Raw genomic sequence first — 18,040 nt, 5'->3', positions numbered from 1 at the left:
AAACCATGCCCATGAGGACAATCCCATGTACTCCTTCCTCTAAATTTCAAAATTCTGCTCCAAAACTTAACACGTCAGTTGAGGCTATGTAGAGTTGCAGAATTTGAATTTTAAAAATAAACAATAAGGAGACTCTTTCAGGGATTCTAATTTGCTTTGGCAGATTCATAAGACCTCATGGACAGCCACTGTAGGGCCATCCTAAGCCCCGTGAGTGATTTCAAAAGGAGGACCCATCTGTCCGAGTCCCACCTGCCCAGGCCTTAAACTGTGACTGCTGGGGACAGTAAGAAGAGCTTGAGACCAGTTGCTGGCCTGATGTTCAGAGTTATGAGAGTGCAGAGAAAGGAAAGTGATGTCTGGAGGCCACTGGGAGCCAAACCCCAGGCCATTTGACTGAAATGTCTCTGTAGATTCCTTCCGTGGACAGGCAGAGACCCAGTGTCCTACTGGACAGGGAGTCTGAAAACCTTGCTTCTCATCCCAGATCCACCACTAATGTGCTGTGCGACCTTGGGCAAGTCCTGAACTTCTTTGCTTCTTGGTTTTCTCTCCCATACAAGCAATTGAGCTACGTGACAGCCATGTTGATTTCTAGCTATGACATTCTCAAAGTCAGATATGGAATGTAGCATTTTCAAGTCTCCTCAGGTAGAGAGACCAGTGCAGTAAGTCAGAGGAGCCTTCCCAGAAGCGTGACTCTGCCACAAGGAGCTTAGTTAGGTCTTGATGAGGGGACAGCTTGAAAGTCAGACGGAGAAGATTTGAGAGAAGATATAGATACAGATAAACATAGATGATGCTGCAGATATAAATATAGATGGTTATGGGTGCAGATATCTTATTTTCCCTCTGCTTTACCTTGTTTTTTTTTTCCCCATGATTTTTCGTTTCTTACTTTCTGCAAATGATCTCTGCAGCAGAAATAGATAAAAGGAGGGTTTCCAAAGCATGTTCCATGGAACATTATACACAACGACAAAAGGGTTCTGTGCACAAAGGAGTTTGGGAAATGTTTCATTTTATATCCCACCCTTGGAGAGTTACAACTCTTATTGGCATATTACGGTTCTGAGAAGTCCTTTGGTGAAAGAGCTTGTTTATTTTTGTTGAGCCCAGGAGTCTTCAAACTCATTTGCTCACAGAGCTTTCTTATAATACCTTTGATCACCTGTGGGGCTCGTGTTCCATGGAAGATGCTCTGGGAGCTGGCACCGAGGATTCCCTGACGCTGTATTTAGGGGTGTGCATCTGGGTGAGGCCTCTATGCATCACGTTGCACGTCGTCCATCTGGATTCCTTAGTTCCCACCTCACGTGAGTGGCATCATGATCGACTGAATGAGTAATAGCCTATAATGATTTAATAGTTTATTGCACTACGGACAATTAGCCAATGATGCCAGGATCATGTTTGATTGACTGAGATGGAAATATGTCCATCCATGCATTTGTTTATTCATGTTCTCACTCAGAGAATATGATAAAGAGGCCTCTAGCTCAGAAAGGCAAATTGTGCACACATTTGTCTCCTTCTCTGCTGAGATCCCACTAACATTATATCATAGGAATATCTACAGAGGAATAAATTCAGAATAGCAAGCAGCAGAAGGGGAGGCATGGGTGAGTCCTAGAGGACAGAGGGAAGGCTTGCAAGCTGTGGGTGGAGGAAACACAGGGCCTCAGCCTGGGACATGCAAAAGGGATTCAGGTAGAAGAGGGAGCCCCTGTGCTGGGAGCACAGGCGAGGGGTCACCTGGAAGGAAGGATGAAGGTCAGGAGAAAGAATGAGAATTTCTCCGTGGTTAACCCAGGTGGCCTTCACGCCCCTTTTCAATCCTATTTTTCCAGAGCAAAAGGTACTAGATGTTTAACCAGAGGGGGCAGAAAAAGAAAGCTTTTCTCTAAACATTCAAGTGGAATGAAAGATTTAGGGCTGCCAGTGGGATGTTCATGCCCAGGGTGACATGCCCTTTCTGTGGGTGTTGGGGAGTGGGCACCTGCAAACCGGCCTGTCCCTGCTCCTCGCCACCAGGAAAATTCTGCCCAAAGACCAAATGCCGTCTGTGGACATACAGTTCCCGTGAGCTGCCCTGGGCTCTCCTGTGTGAATGATCAAACAACACCCAACACAGGAATAACGAGCAGCATGAAAAAGAAAGAGTTATACCTAGGTGCATTACAAAATGCCACAGATGAATTTTAAATAGATCCATACCTGGATACACTGTATTAAAATTTCAGAACTTTGGGGTTAAAGAGAGATCCTAAAAGCTTCCAAAAAGAAAAAAACAAAAACAAAAACAGATAAACTACAAAGAAATTACAAATAAAACCAGCAGCAGACTTCTCCTCAGTAATGTGATACTAGAAAACACTGAAGCTAGGCCTTCAAATTCCTGAGGCAAAATTTCTAATCCAGAAACCATAGCCAGAAAACCTATTAATCAAGTATAAAGATGAAACAAAATATTTCAGATATTCAAAGATACACAGAGAAATGTCCCCCTGAGGAAGTTTTCTGAGGATGGTGGGACTAACATAAAGTCACTGTGAAAAGAAATTCCAGAATAATCCTTGTACAGGAGGCCCAGAAAGCAACTGGTACAAATTAAAAAAGGAAGTCAGTGTCTTCAAGAAAAAGGGACTAATTTCTCAAGGAGCCTGTAGGGATGTCAATGATATGGTGAAGAAGGTAGATATAAAATAAATACAAGAGAAAAACAAACATTTTGGAAAAACAAACAACATGAGAAAATCTGATTCATATATAAGGCAAATTTAATTGTGCCACACTTTTGACAAGTGACAATGCAAAAAGCAAGGGTTAGGGGAAGGAGAGGGGGGTGGGGCAGAGAGAGAGAATTTACTTGGTCCTGATTCTCAAAACATTCTCCTTAGAATGGGATGTATTAATATTATTGGATCTATAGAGAAGATTATAAATATAACCCTATTCATTACAGTGAAAAAATATATAGCCATCAGTATAAAAGGTCTATTTATTGATTTTCAACATTTAGCATCAACCTGTAAACAAAACCCCAAAGACTTAATCATTCTTACACAACCTTGACAAGCTAAAGCAAAGTACAGCTGGTCTGGGGGTGGATGTGGCAGAGGAAAAGGACGAGGAGAGGCAGGAAGACTGACAGCCTCATTCCACAGTGAGGAGATCAAGCGATGCTGTCTAAAGCTCATGGACAAGTAATAAATCGATCATGTAAAGTTAAAAAGGCAAGCAATTTATAAATGGTGATTTTTAAAAATCAAGATTTAAAAAATTGAGAACTGGAAGAGAGGTAGTATCATTTTTCTTATTGAACCATCAATGTAAAAAGTCTAGAGTTGTTGCACCCGCAAATAACACTATGATCATATAATATTTAGAATTATGAAGGCAGCCCCCTAAAGAAATTAGAAATCCTTAAAAATGTCCCTTCCAGTGTGGGGGACTTGGTTGGGGTGAGCAAGGTTTAGGCATAGTTTTTTAAAAATTTATTATTATTGGGTTCCTTGCCATATGTATATATTTGATTGTTTCTCATATGTATACATTACTTTGATTTTAAGGATCATTGAGTACCTGCCATGTGGCAAGCATTGTGTTACCCACCAGACAGAGATGGTACCGGCCTTATAGCAGTAGTATCTACAAAAACAAATGATGCTAGAACAGGAGCCGTACCGAGGGATGTATTTGTGTAAACTGGGAGAGAGGAAGGCAGGGCAGGGAATCAGAGTTTACTTCTCAGGAAAGTTCACAGAGTGTTTGCTCAATTGATTGAAACTGTTAGTACAAAACACTCAGAGAGGTGAATTAGGAGAAGAAGAGTTTAGGACTTGGGGGGCTTGGAGACTTGACTCAGTTCCTTTAGATTAATAATATTCTAGGCAGGCAGATAGAATTACTGAGAGTTTGGAGCTGTAAGAATCCTTAGAGATTCTTTCCAACCCTTTCATTTTATAAACAAAGGAAACTTGGTAGCAGCAGAGCTAGGGCTCAGATTCAGTCCTTCTGATTCCAAGTTTAGTGCTAGATCAAAGTAATTCCAGACCAAGACACCCCTCAAAGCAGGGAAATGACATTTATGACACGCCTACCATGGGCAGCCGCTGTACTGCCCACGTGATGCATGTTATTTAATATAATCACTGCAGCCACAGGAGGTGGGCTATGCCCATATTAAATTTGAGCAAACTAAGATTTAAAAAGTTTAAATAATTTGTCTAAGGCCTATACTATAACTGGTCACATATGAAAGGGCCTGACCTCTGGGTTCATGATGCTTGGTTGCTGGCCTGTAGTTTGAGCCTTGCTGGTTGAGATGAGAGCAGCACATCCCTATGCTGGGGAGCAGCGGTAAAAATAATGCCCATTTCATATTTACTCACCGCACACATCAGCATGATCCAGTGCCAGCAGAAGCATGGCGCCCGCACCGCGTAAGCAGGGCTCTTTGATCTGCGTCTCCACTCCCCACGGCCCCCCGGGCAAAGGTCTGTGGGCTGCTAGGCCGTCCTCCTTAATGAGAAAGGACCCCGGGAGCTTCGCCTCGCCCCAAGCAAAATAAACAGGAAACAGAAAAGAGGGAGAGGAGAGATAAATTCTTACTGACTTTAAAAGATTTATGCTGACAATATCCCAAGGAGCTTATGAAATGTATTTTTTTCCCTTTTTTTTTTTGGTGGAGGAAAGCCGCTGATGAAGAGATAGCTCTCAACTATAGAGTTTCATTGAGAGTGAAAATACTTTAAGCTCAGTGTCTTATTGACAGTCCACTTGCAGAAAATAAAATTCATATGAACATCATCTCACATATTAGAACTGGAAAAATAATCTGTCTTCCAGTCAGCTCTGAAAGAGTCTCATTATTGAGGTGCCAGATTATGGGGATAGAATTTCCCTGTGTTGCCACACCTGGGCTGGAGGAGCAGTGACACAGGGAGAGCCCCTGACCCCGACACCTGAACACCTTCAGCTTGATTTTTTAGGTTCCCTCTTTCTGAGAAGGAGGGGACACCTCCTGCAGTGTGCCCACATTCTTCCCTTCGGTAGCTACAGAATAGTCATGGTTTCTACTCATCATTCTACCAACCGGAAAACATCAGAGAAAGGCCTCAGACCAGAGCACAATTGCCGCTCTCTTATGTGTAAATTGTCACAGGACGTGAGATTGGCTTCATTCTAACCCAGACCATCCCTCAAAGAGTCTGGAACAAGATTCTGCCCTAGAGCAAGGTGATTTGACTTTGGACTGCAAATTTCTACGGTCTGTGACATCTACTTAAAATTTATAATTGTCCTTTAATGGGTAGGTCCAGATTGAGCCATTACTGCCAATATTCCCTGGGTAGTATCTCACATATTGATCTGTGGCTGCCTCTGCCACCCTGGCTAGTGGTCCTTCTAGAGGCCAGAGGACCCAGAGATACTTCCAGGACCCTTACCTGCTCTGGCCAGATATACCCTAACCCAGTACTGGAAATCCCAGTCCACTCCCAACACATTGCCTTTGCTTATAAGAGTGACATATGAAACACCTTGAACTTGCATTTAGTCACCTCCTTGCCCTAGTGTGGACTGGTAGAGTAGGATGAGGTTGGGTCAGTCAGTATTGATCCCACTCTCCCCACCATACCAGATCAATCCTTCTGAAACACCGCTCTGATGGTGTCACTGTCCTGCTCAAAATATCTAGCTCCCTATTATCCGCAAAATAAAGCTGGAAATCTTCAGCCAGGAATGCAATGCTCTCTATGGTCTGTTCCCAGCCCCTACCACCCTGGCATTCCTCATTTCCCAGCCTTCTCTCCATGTGTTCCACTCTTTAGCAAACATTTTCTACCTTTATGTCTTTACTTCTCTTCCCCTCAACTTCTTCAAGGTCAGTTCTGCCAATATCTTTGTTTTTCTCTCACTGTAAGAATTAGCTCAAAGGCCACTTCTTTATGACTCTTTCACCTGAACCTACTGTCTCCTTCGTGGGGCCTCCCAAAGTGCTTTACCTATATGTATGTTCTGACTTTATAACCTCTACTTTTACACTTGGTAGACCAGGAGTTCCTTGAAGGCCAGAACTGTGTCTGGTTCATGTGTGTGAAAGATACTCATTTCCCCAAGTTCAGACCTGAAGTCTTTGGACAAGTCATTCTGCATCTGGTTCCCCAGTCTGCTTCTCTAGGGAAGCAAGAGGACTGTATTAGACGATCCCGATTCTAAGTCTTTGGTTCTGAGTCCTTTCTTTTTCCCAGTGCCCATGACAAGAACATTTCCCCCACTGTAAAATAGGATAATAATATCGATTATTTACTGAGGGCTGTAGATTACTTTGCACAGGCCCATATGCCATGCTGAAACTTCCCAACAAGCACAGAGGGTTCCCATTGGTGGTCCAGCTCAGAAACAGTCTCGTGCTCCCCTCATCCTGATTTTAACTAGAAGTCACTTTTACCTATTTGAAGAACATTGCAAATCTCCAATTCCTGGCACAATACCCTCTTCTTGAGAAAAGCTTTGCTTCTAGTAGGAATCCCCCTCTTTCACCATGTTGTTCTTTATTGCAGGCTGCTAGCTCACTTACCTATTTAGTAGACCAGGTTGTCTGTGGAAGACCTTCGAACGCCAGGGGTAGCTCAAGAAGTCTGAGAGCCCATTAGCTGGTACCCACTGGGGAAGTTGGGCATCTTGTTGGAATAGGTTTCCACTGCAAAAGGAGCAGCATCTAGTGGTCCAAAACCTCAATGTGGAAATGCAGCAAATAAAATTAATGCATCCGAGGGAATGCCTGGAACAATAAAATGGTGCTGTGCTTTTACGCTGACAGTAATCCCCATGAATGTCAGTTTTTTGTAGGTCATTTGGCCTGTGCTACTAGAAACAGGGCTGCCTTGCCCCAGAGGGAAACTCTGCCACAGGCACGGCACCAGTGGGGCGGTCGGGGGATTTGTAGGGCTTTCTTTGTGGAGACCAGTTGCAAATTCATATGACTCATAGACTCAAGAACTGAAATGGATCTTAAGAGATTCTTTAGTTCAGCCAACCCTTTTCACCCCATTTTGTAAAGGAGGAAACTGAAACCTAGGAAAGTTCATGCTTTGCCCAAGATCTTTCAAGTAGTAAGCAAAGGAGCAAGAGTCTCTTAAAATAGATGTTTTTATTCCTGTTTTACAGATGAAATGCCTGAGTCTCAAGGACATAGAGCTAGGAAGCAAGGAACTGAGGGTAGGACCTTGGTCTGTCTGATTACTGGGCCCTTGTCCCCAGTCACCATCCACCTGCATCAGGTCATGCTATTTACAAAAAAAATCTAAGAGAGGAGGAAGAGGGCTAGGTGTGGCCAGAGAAGAAACAGAAAACATCTCTGACTTTGATGCTCTTGGTCTCTAAGTCTGGCCACAGAGCTACCGCTGGTCCTCCTGCCTGGACACATCTGCAGATGCACTTTCCCTGTCTCTTTCCAGGCTCCTTCCTCCTCCTTAACACCTCAGCGGACTCCAAGCACACCATCCTGAGCCCGTGGATGCGGAGCAGCAGTGAGCGCTGCACACTGGCCGTCTCCGTGCATAGGCACCTGCAGCCCTCAGGGCGGTACGTCGCCCGGCTGCTGCCCCACAACGAGGTGGGAAGAGAGATCGTCCTGGTGCCCACTCCAGGGAAGCATGGGTAAGTCCTTCCCCATGTCCAGAACTGATTTGATAAAAGGTAATTTGACTTTTGACTGCAAATTTCCAGTCTGTGACATCTACTTAAAACTCACAATTGTCGTGTAATGGGTAGGTCCAGATTGAGCCATTACTGCTAATAGCCCCTGGGTAGTATTCGTGTATTGATCTGTGGGTCTCTCTGACCACCTGGCTAGTGGTCCTTCCAGAGGCCAGAGGACCAGCTGTCAGAGTGGGCATTTAATGAGTGGGTGTTAAAAACATTCATTTCCCAAAGTTCAGACAGAGCCCAGAAGAAAACAGCCCAAGGGAAGTGTCAAAAGGCCAAACTTAAAGTAATTTAATATGCTGGAAACTAGGTTTTATCAGTAGAACTTGGGCAGGAAGGGAAAGGACAAAATATTTTCACCACACAAGCAGGTCCTATGAAAGTATGGGACCCCAGAGCAGAATTAGTCAGGAATACTACACCAATATCAATTCAATAGAGAGTGGAACAGAACTTTGTCCTAGAACTTCCAAGGTATGGGACAGTGAGATCCTCTAAGCTTTCCGGATGCACTTGTTCACTCAGCAATCCATCAGGCCTCTGCAACAGGGGTCCCAACCTATGATGAGTTGTGTAATTATTTCATTATATATTACAATGTAACAATAATAGAAAAAAGTGCACATTAAATGTAATGCACTTGAATCATCCCGAAACCATCCTTCCCCACACCAGTCCATGGAAAAATCGTCTTCCATGAAAATGGTCCCTGGTGCCAAAAAGGTTGGGGATGGCTGCTCTACATGTAGTGACAATGGAAAGCAAACTGAAGCTTGGGCATCCCTGTGCCTTTCTTTTCCCCATTCCATAAGTCTAGGTCCTATCCTATGACCTAGCTTTGAGGGGCCCCAGATCTGATTACATTATCAACAAGGGTGAAGAAGAGAGCTCCTTCATGACATGTTTATGGGAGTCAAATGTATGGCTATTCTTAGACTTAGCTTCTCTCTAAGAAAATACCTTTGCAGAGGGGTCCCACCTGAATGATGACTGCTACCCAACTCCCATCCCCATGGTGTACAGAGGGAGAGCCACTAAGGGCCTCCTGGTAGTATCTTGAGAGTCTCCTCCCCACTCCCCCTACTGAGCCATCTATATTTAATTGTGCTTAAAAGAACTGCAAGCTGCTGCATTCCCAGTAAGATGGGCATCTTGGCATCAGGAAGAATGCTCTCCCCAGCCCTCATATTCTGTCTTTTTGCCTCTGAAAGCCTCTTTGGGCTGGCTGGGAGGGTCCTAGCTACCAAGTGCCTCTTGTTCTGCTCACCGAGTATCAGGAGTGTTGGGTGTCTGGGCTGCCCACTCTTTGGGAGGAGCTGTCCTCTGACACCATGCCTCCCTCCAGCACAGCCTCCCTTTCCAGCGAGGAGCCCGGATGGGAAGGCCTCCCGTCTGCGGGCGGGGCTGTGGCACCATCCTGTAGGCATTTGCCCAACCTCCTGAGCTGCTTATTCTGATGTATGCTCTCAACACTCCTTCCCACCAGGCCTGGCGGAAACCAGGGAGCACTGCTCGGGCTGTTGGGGATCTCCCTGAAGGGCAGGCTGAGAATATCCATGAGTGTGGGAGGAAAGGTTCCATGGAGGTTCAGCACCTCCTGCCTGGCCGTGCCTGTTTCTCCAGCACCAGATTCTTGGTCTCTGGGCTCCTAAGCAGCATGACGAGGACACAAGTACACCCTCGGGCATGATTATCCTAAGGGGCCTGCAAAGGGCTTTCCCTCTTTACCTTCCTATGCTCTTAACTATCAAGTGAATCCCCATTTAACAGATGAGAAAACGGAGGTAGAGAGAGGACATAGGAAGGGACTTGTTCCAAACTGAACTCCAGGTCTCCCTTCTCCTCCTTTGTGCTCTCAGCAAGAACTCAGGGAAAAGCAGGTGGGCTTGGGAAAGAGAAGAGGGAAGGTGAAAGAACCTTGCAAAAAAAAAAAAAGATGATTTAGATTCTTTGGTCCCTCAAGACAAATGAGCTAGGGAGGGATGCAATGTTGGTGCCACGGGGGCAGTCTCCCCTCCACGGGTGGTGAGGACAAGGAGGTGTGGGCAGGCCATGACTGTGGCCGCAGGTCTCAAGGTGCACCCTCTTCCCAAGGTGGCTCTTCCATCACCAGAGGAGCTGCTCTGCCCTCTAGAGGAAGTGAGGTTAAGTGGGGCAAATCCAGTGACTTGATGGCTTTGCCAGGACTGCCCCTACGTCTATCTACAGAGGCTTTGTCTTAGGCCGGAGCTTTGTGCACCTCGGGCAGGAAAATGTTCTCCCCCATCCCTGGCAGAGCCATTGAGGAGTTTAGTGTGAGCAGGAGTGATTCCAAATTTAAATTAAAAATGCTTAGGCCAGTCTCCCCACTCCAAGGAGATCGATGTGGTGAGGGTGGAAGGTGGCAGCTGAAGGGGCAATCCATAGATGCCCCACCACACTGAGGTGCTTCTCCCCTGGGTGCTTTGGCAAGCCGTGAGATGCCAGGCACCTGCCCAGCAAATGAAAGAGCCAAGGGTGTGTGTATAGAGCTAGTTTCTCAGCCCCAGCATGATTGCCACTGTGGACAGAACAATTCTTGAGGGGCTGTCCTGTGATTGTCCCAGCATCCCAGGCCTCTGCCCACCTACAGGCAGTTGCCCCTTTCCCAGTTGTGACAATCAAAAATGTCTCCAGACATTGCCAAATGTCCCCTGAGGGACAAAATCATGCCCATCGAAAACCACTGAATTAGACGGAACATTTTAGAGCCGGGAGGAACCGTGGGATTTACCTGGTGCAGCCTTCTCGATTTACAGGTGTGAGAACTGAAGCCCAGGAGGGGAAGGGACTCGCTCCCAATCCCATGATGGGCTCCATTCTTGGTGTCGAGTCCTGCACTCATGCGTCTGTGCCACTCACCCTATTAGGTCCTGGGTTACAAAGGTATATGAGGCCCAGTCCCTACACTTGAATAATAATAATTATTGCTCACACTTATTAATATTTAGCACTTCCTAGACCTACTGGCCAGTCGCTGCTGTGCACTTTACAGGCACTTTCTTATTGACTATGCACAACACCACAATGCATCGGGTTATTGTTAATATCTCCCATTGTACAGATGAGGAAACTCAGTGAGGTTAAACAACCTGCCCAAGGTCACAGGCTGGGCAAGGTGGAGAGGGTGTGAACCTGGGCAGCCTGCCTTCAGACTATTTTCATCCTTTGCTGTAAGAGCTCAACTAGGCCGCAGTAGTGCAGCAGAGATGTTTTTATACTGGGAATTGGAAGTCCTGAATTTAAGTCCTAGTTCACCATTCCGTCGACAGATAAGTGAGCATTTTTTGAGTATGTCCCATTTGTTAGGACCCTAGGGGTGCTGACGTACAAAACAGCCCCTCCACCAAGGACATTCCATTCCCCCTCAAGCCTCAGTTTCCCATCTGTGAAGTGGAAGTGACATTCCCGCCCTGTCCACATGCTGTTGTGGGGTCGATGCAATAAAGGAAGGAAGGGCTTTGCACACTCTGAGTATAACGCCAACATAAGGGGCTGGTATTTAATATCCTAATCTGCTTTGCTCTGTTCAGAGTTAGGGATCACAAAGGATGGAGCTTTGTTTGCTCTCTGATGATGGGATTGTTGCCAGTCTCGAGAATCTTTCAATTTGAGATATTCGGCAGTTTGCCCCATGCAAAGCTCGTTCCCTTTCGTGTCAGAGATGACCTCATAGCACGGTGCTCAGAGCAGCGAGGGGGCACAGTGATATCCTCGCCGTGTCGACTGTGATGATTGCAAGCGGGGCTGGCTCGCTCTCGTAACCGAAGATGGTGGTTTGGGGACCTCTGTTTGGAAAACAGCGTTCGTTGTTTGTAGTAACAAGGCAGGAAGTTGTAATAATAAAGTCGGCTGGGGAGAGCCTGACTCAGAGGAGTGGGCTGAGGAATGACAAGGCAGACGCCGCTGGGTCCCCCAGAAACCACTGAGTCGTGAGCACACGGCGCGGCTGTCGTGCTGCCTCGAGGGAGCAGCCGCCTGCTTGCAAGCACTCAGAGGCAGGAAAAAGGCGGTTGGGGAATCACAGCAGCTGCTCCCTTCCTGGTCGCCTGGAAAGCAGCAGAGTGTGTGAGGTCTAATGAATCACAGAGTGTGAGCGGCCACGTCTGCCAGGCAGCCTGGCTTTGGCAGGGGTCTCTCGGGGGACAGACAGATGAGCCGGCCTGCTCATCTGCCCGGCCAGAATGACCACAGAAGCAAGGAAGCAGAGACACCAGGGCTGTCAAATAGCCCAGGCCCACCAGCCACTGAATCAAATAGGCTTTGGACATCTTAGCTGGAAATTAGTGGCCACAAAGTCCCCACGGGCTGAATGAACATAACACCTATTGAGTGTGATGAGTTGGGAAATGACATAAGGAAAATGGCTCTCATTGTGCCTGATGGTAGTAGGTACTTAACAAATGTTAGATCTTTCTCAGTTCATACATTCACTGAACAGCCATGGATTGAGCGCCTCTCATGTAATAGGTGCCAAAGACGGCACAGCTGAGAATGGCAGGGTCAAGGTCATGGTTCTTGAGGAACATCTAGTCCAGTAAGGAAGACACAAGCAAAATAGCAACAGCACACACTTGTGTGGATGTTTCTGAATTGATACTAAGAGACTAAGATGGCCAGCGGCAGGGCCAGGGCGGGCAGTGGGGGCTTGCTTCTCCCTCGTGGGCCACCCACTGCACCACCCTGCCATTCTGCTGCGTTTCAGAAAGATCGATCCAGCAGCAACTGGCTGTGTGGAACCCGTGCCCTCCTGGACACAGGGACACAAGCTTAAGGGTCTTCGGCGTTTCGGGCTGTAGGAGAAACTCCCCAGGCTCCTGCCCAGAGACGTCTGTCTCATGTCCTGTTTCCCCTCCCAGCACACTGCTTTCTCCTGCAGGCGCGGGTGTCTGGGGACGCTATTATGTGTGACCAGAACTACACAGTGTGTGGAGGGAAGAATTGGGCCCTGAGGGGATAGAAGTTGCCAATCATCTGAATTACTAACACTTGAAAAGAAATTTTACAGCTAAAGGATTTGGTGATACTCAGGCTTGAGCCAAGATAAGCTGCCAGGAGCATTTCAAAGTGCAAACGAGCCTCATTCCAGAGGGTGGTAGAGAACTGAAATTCTCCTTGGCGAAAAGCCTCACCTTTCCGCAGGCCCTTAGCCCCTAGACCCAGAGGATACTTGAGTTTATCTCCCTGCCCCCCACCCATGTATGATGGGAAAGCTGTAGCCTAAAAGGGTGGTGTGATGTGATCAAGGTCAAACTGGAGGCTCATGGCAAAGCCAGGGCTCATCGCCACGATGGCACTCCGGAACCCTCCAGTGCCCTCTCCTGTGTGTCTCCCAGCTACGCAGCCGGGAAACCACATGGCGGCATCGGGAAACCCTCAAACCCACCGCCCTTAGATTAAAATCCACAACTGCTCTCCCCAAGTGAAGAAAACCCTGCGTCCGTGCTGGGTAGCCACACAGCTGCCACGCTCAGTTAAGGCAGTCAGTTCTGACCAAAGATCCCAGCTTGAAAACCAGTAACCATCCTAATAGGAGTTGTGCCAAAGTAATTTAACTCAAAGAGATATTGATTTGTGGCTGTCGGGAGGTGCGGTTTCAGTCCTGATTCCACCACTATTGGCAGCACAGTTATGAACAACCACAGCCCTTCCCAGCCTCAGCCTCTCACCTTCGACAGCAGAGATTGCGGCTGCACTCGGCTCCCCTCTGCTGCCCCTGCAATGTCCCCGCCCCATCTCCAGATGCCATCCAGGACAGGGGCAGCAGGAGATGGTTCTCCCCACCCCAGACTCCTGCTCTTTGGGCCTTGCCGGTCTGGCACAGAGGACCATTACCCCCTGCTTCTCCACGGACACTTCCTACTGCTAATGCACAGAACCCTGAATGTTCTCGTAAAAAGACAGAAGAGATGGTCAGGGTAGGGCACAGGCGGAAAGACGCCACAAGGCATTTGCTTCTGAAAGGAAACCTGATTGCTTTCCCCAGGCTGTGCTGGGTTGAACTTCAGTGGGCCCAGGGCAATGTGGTAAGTCTTGCCAGCTTGGGAAATCAGAGCCCATGGCATTCAGCATCCACAGCCCTAAGTTCTCCTCGAATCCTGCCTGCATGATAAACGGGGATCCGGAATAAAAAAGGTGATCATTTACTGAAATTGATGCCCTCGAGTGGCAGTGTCACAATGATTTAATTTCAGGCCTAGCTTTTTCTCACTTTCAAAGTCACTCATAGTGTCAGCTTCTCTCTTTTTCCCCTTGGTCTGAATAACACACTAATAAATATACAATAAGGCCTTTAATGTCTGGGTGATTTACACTAAAAAGAGAGAGCCATTCAAAGGCTTTAAAGATAATTTTTAAAAGCCTCAAAACTTACACCTAAGCTTGTCAGGGGTAGATTTCCTGGATACCTTGGTACAGGAACACTGGTGCAGCTCAGCGTTCTCTGAGCACAGGGTGGGTGTAAGACTTGGGATCTAAGTGTTCCAGGAGGTGACTCCGCCTGACACACAGTAGGAGCTTGGGTGAGTCTCTGAATCTCTGTGAGCCTCAGCTGTGTAAAAGAGTAATAATTGTTCTGCCTCATAGTGCTGTGTTGGGTTTAAATTAGATAATATGCAGAGCAGATGCCAATATGCCCCCTCCCCTGCCTCCCAGTTGTCCCTCTAAAGGGCCCAGGGCCACCCTTCTTCCAGGCTGCCCAGGACTGTAGGGGGGGAGGGCAGGAGGAGAGCCGGTGTTAGAGATTTCACACCCTCATTCTCAGAGTGACTGCCTGTGTTCTCTAAATTGTACCCCAAAGTACCAGTTCCTGGATTTACCATATTCCTCACCCCTTTGAGTAGTAACATTGAAGCAACTACTAGTTGCTGAAATGCTAGTCCTCTCTGGAGGAACCGGACTCTCAGCCATCAGCATGGTAGGTCTCAAGCTTCAGTGGTACAAATCAGAACCACACGTTTGACATTCATGCACCTGAGTGCCATCCTGAGCCGTTCTGCCATTATCCATCTTGTGGTAGGGTATGAACATACATATTTTTAGAAAGCCCCACAGGTGTTCTGGTATGTATCAAAATTAAGAATCAAGGCTAACATCTCAGCTTGAATTGGTTGATCACATAAGCAGATAGCTTTGCATAACCATTGACTAAGCACTAAGAAGAAACATGAAAAAACTTAACGACATGAGATGGATTTGTGTGCAGGGTGGAGGGTCATTTCTCTCCCACTTATGGGTGGACAGGTCAGTGGCAAAGCTCCCAACCCTGGCCCAGTCCTGCCTGTGCAGCCCCTAAGCTGGAGTAGCTGGGGCATAGCCAAGGCCACGAGCATGACTAGTCTCCACAGGGGGGTATATGCACGACGCATCTGTTATTCTCTCTCCGGAAGGACTATGGCTTTCAAAGCCACGGGGGACTGAGAAGAATGCAGAGTGGTCTAGAGAGAAGCCAGACCTTTTAGAGTCAGAGGGAATCTCTATCCCCTTCTTCCATCCACCTGTCCATTTATCCACTCATATATCCTCCCATCCATCTACCCTCCCATCCATCCACCCTCCCATCCATCCACCCTATTTGTACTTGAGAATGTTGCATGTCGAATCTCATCTAGATTCCAGATTAACAACAAAGCCAAAGTCTTCCTTTTTGTTCTCAGGAGTCAGATACTACATTGTCATTATTCATGGCAGATGTCTGTATAGTGCACATTCAGTTTACCAGGTGCCTCAACACCCATCAACTTATTTCATTTTTACTATAATCTGTGCCATACATATTATTCTCCTCCTCTTACCAATGAGTAAACTCAATCTCAGAGAGTTCAAGGGGAACACAGATCTTCCCCATTTCTTTTCTCATGTTGTTTCCCCAAGAAGGCCTTGCAGTTGAACCTTGGCATCATGCCTGGCTCTGAGGAAAATAAGAGCTGTCCTTGTCCACTCAGGGAAAGCCCTTCTCAAGAGGACAACTCTAATCTTTGATTGTCTAATTCTGGGCCACAAGCCTTGAAGATAGAGACCTAGGGTTATACGCCTCTTTACACCCTGCAACATCTGGCACAGTGCCTAGCACATAGCAGGTGTTGTGTGTTAGGCGGATGATACTAGATCAATTTAAAGCAATTCTGGCCAGGTGCCGTGGCTTACACCTATAATCCTAGCACTCTGGGAGGCGGAGGCAGGAGGATCGCTTGAGCTCAGGAGTTTGAGACCAGCCTGAGCAAAAGCGAGACCCCATCTCTACTAAAGATAGAAATATTAGCTGGGCATTGTGGCTCACACACCTGTAGTACCAGCTACTTGGGAGGCTGAGGCAGGAGGATTGCTTGAGCCCAGAAGTTTGAGGTTGCAGTGAGCTACTATGATGCCACTACACTCTACCAGGGCCACAGAGTGAGACTCTGTCTCAAAATAAAAATAAAAATAAAGCAGTTCTATGACACAACTCTTCTTAAGCCTAAACTCTAGGTGTAAAACTTAAAGCCCAGTTTGAGATCACAGAAGAGTCTCCAGTTGACAGAAAAAGGAAATGTATTTTCTCCCTGCCCTCCACCCACGCCCAGGGATAGATGTATAATCCTCCCTGGGGCTCAGGAAGCAGCTGTCAAAGTGCACCTCAACTGTGAAGGTTGCCACTAAGTACAAAGGACAATTCCTTTCCTGGCAGGTACAACTTTTACTCACGATTGCTTTCATTGATGGGCATTAAAAAAAAAAAAAAAAAAGAAAAGACCATCAGCTTCTGCCAGTTTTGACCTTCAAGATTTGACAGCCGAAGTCTTGTACTAGGGCTCTTTTGAGCTGGTTGCTTTCGTTTTCCCACTCTGCCTGGATATTTGATGGATTGAACACCTGAACACCTGGGAGATGAGAGAGTTGTGAATACCTGTAACCCCGTGGCTTGTCAGAATGGCATCTTGGCTAATCCCATAATGAAAAATATATGCTGTATACAAAGAGAAGTCAAAATGCATAGAAACTGTCGCTTCTCTTCTCAGAAGTGTTTGTGGAGCCTCGGCATTTCCCAGTGGGGAGGGAGACAGTAAAAACAGGTGGAGGCATTTAGGAGCTAGACCACCACTGGTGTCAAGAAATTCATTCATTCATTCACGTATGCATTCTGTCAACAAACATTTATGAATCTTACTCAGTCCCAGGCACTGGCTGGACTCTGGTGGCTCATCCTGCCTTCAAGGGACTCAAAGGAGGTTTAAAATCGGACAACAATGAGATGCTGTAGAGAAAGGGGTGTCCTGGGTGTTGTCACAGGTGCTTCAGGAGAGCTGGTGGCTGTCAGGCAAGGTGGCCCTGAGAAGAGAACTTGAGCTGGCTTTGCAGGGGAGGAGAGTCGGTCAGGTGGACAATGCGAGGAAGACATCCCACACTGAGAGCACGTGCGCAAAGGACAGCCTGAGGACACAGGTGATGAGCTGTGGCCAAGTGGTCCTCTAGGTTTTCACTCCCTGTTCCCTGTCCCCTCTCACCCCCTCTAAGTGCTCACACTCTCGTGTTTATGTGGCTTATGTGGCAACAAAGCCCATCCCCTTCCCACAAAGGCAGACCCCAAACAGCAAACAGTCCCCAGACCCCGCCATCCCACCACCTCTTCTTGTAGCAGATGTCCTGCTACAGATGCTCAAAAGACCTCCCTCTGTGTCCAGGCGCTTTCCTCACCTTATTTTTCTCTTGGGTAGTATCTTCCCCAACAAGGACTCCATGTGCTGGTGGACAATCCGTGTATGTAGTTATTTTTCACCCCAGCACGGTGGGTTCCAGTGTCCAAGCCAGGGCTCCAGGGTTGCCTGTTGCTCCTGCCCCACTTGGCAAGAAGAGCAGCTGAGGTGGGTTGTTCCTCGTGGATGGGCCTTGCCCCCTTTTCCCCCACAGGGACCCTCACATATTCTTCAGCACCAGGTGCAATGTCTCCTCCTCTGAGAAGGCCTTTAGGGTTTCCTGCATAGCACTGGCCATAAAGTCACCAGCCTGTCTCTCCCCACAGTCGATAGGGACCCGTGTGCTCTCCCTGCTGGCTCCTACGGGCGGGTGGGTGACAGGAAAGGATGAGCCTGCTGGCCGGCCAGGCCCTGGCCTCCTGGGAGGAACTCACCTCGCTCCCTTCATTCCCCTTAATCTGTGTCATAGTAATGAGGAGGCAAGAGAGGAAGAGTCACTGGTGCCTGCTCTCTGGTGCCAGGCATTGTCGAAGTGCTTTGCATGCGTCATCTCACTTAGTATTATGGCCACCACCATTCGGTGAGGGAGGCACTGGGATTATCTCTTTCCCAGTGAGGAAGCAAAGGCTCAGTGAAGT

At 47.4% G+C, this 18,040-nt stretch overlaps 1 protein-coding gene across 1 annotated transcript in view; it reads left to right on the top strand.

The window, feature by feature from the left end:
* The window catches only part of ALK (ALK receptor tyrosine kinase), a 632,376-nt gene that overhangs the window by 337,708 nt on the left and 276,628 nt on the right, over window positions 1-18,040 (top strand). Inside the window, exon 4 of the mRNA XM_045549323.1 lies at window positions 7,464-7,665. Coding sequence (XP_045405279.1) covers window positions 7,464-7,665 — 202 coding nt within the window. The remainder of the gene's footprint in view (window positions 1-7,463; window positions 7,666-18,040) is intronic.

Source organism: Lemur catta, chromosome 4 (assembly GCF_020740605.2).
Source record: "Lemur catta isolate mLemCat1 chromosome 4, mLemCat1.pri, whole genome shotgun sequence".
NCBI lineage: Eukaryota > Metazoa > Chordata > Mammalia > Primates > Lemuridae > Lemur > Lemur catta.
The sequence above is the reverse complement of the archived record's forward strand: the minus strand, read 5'-3'. Positions and strand labels throughout refer to the sequence as shown.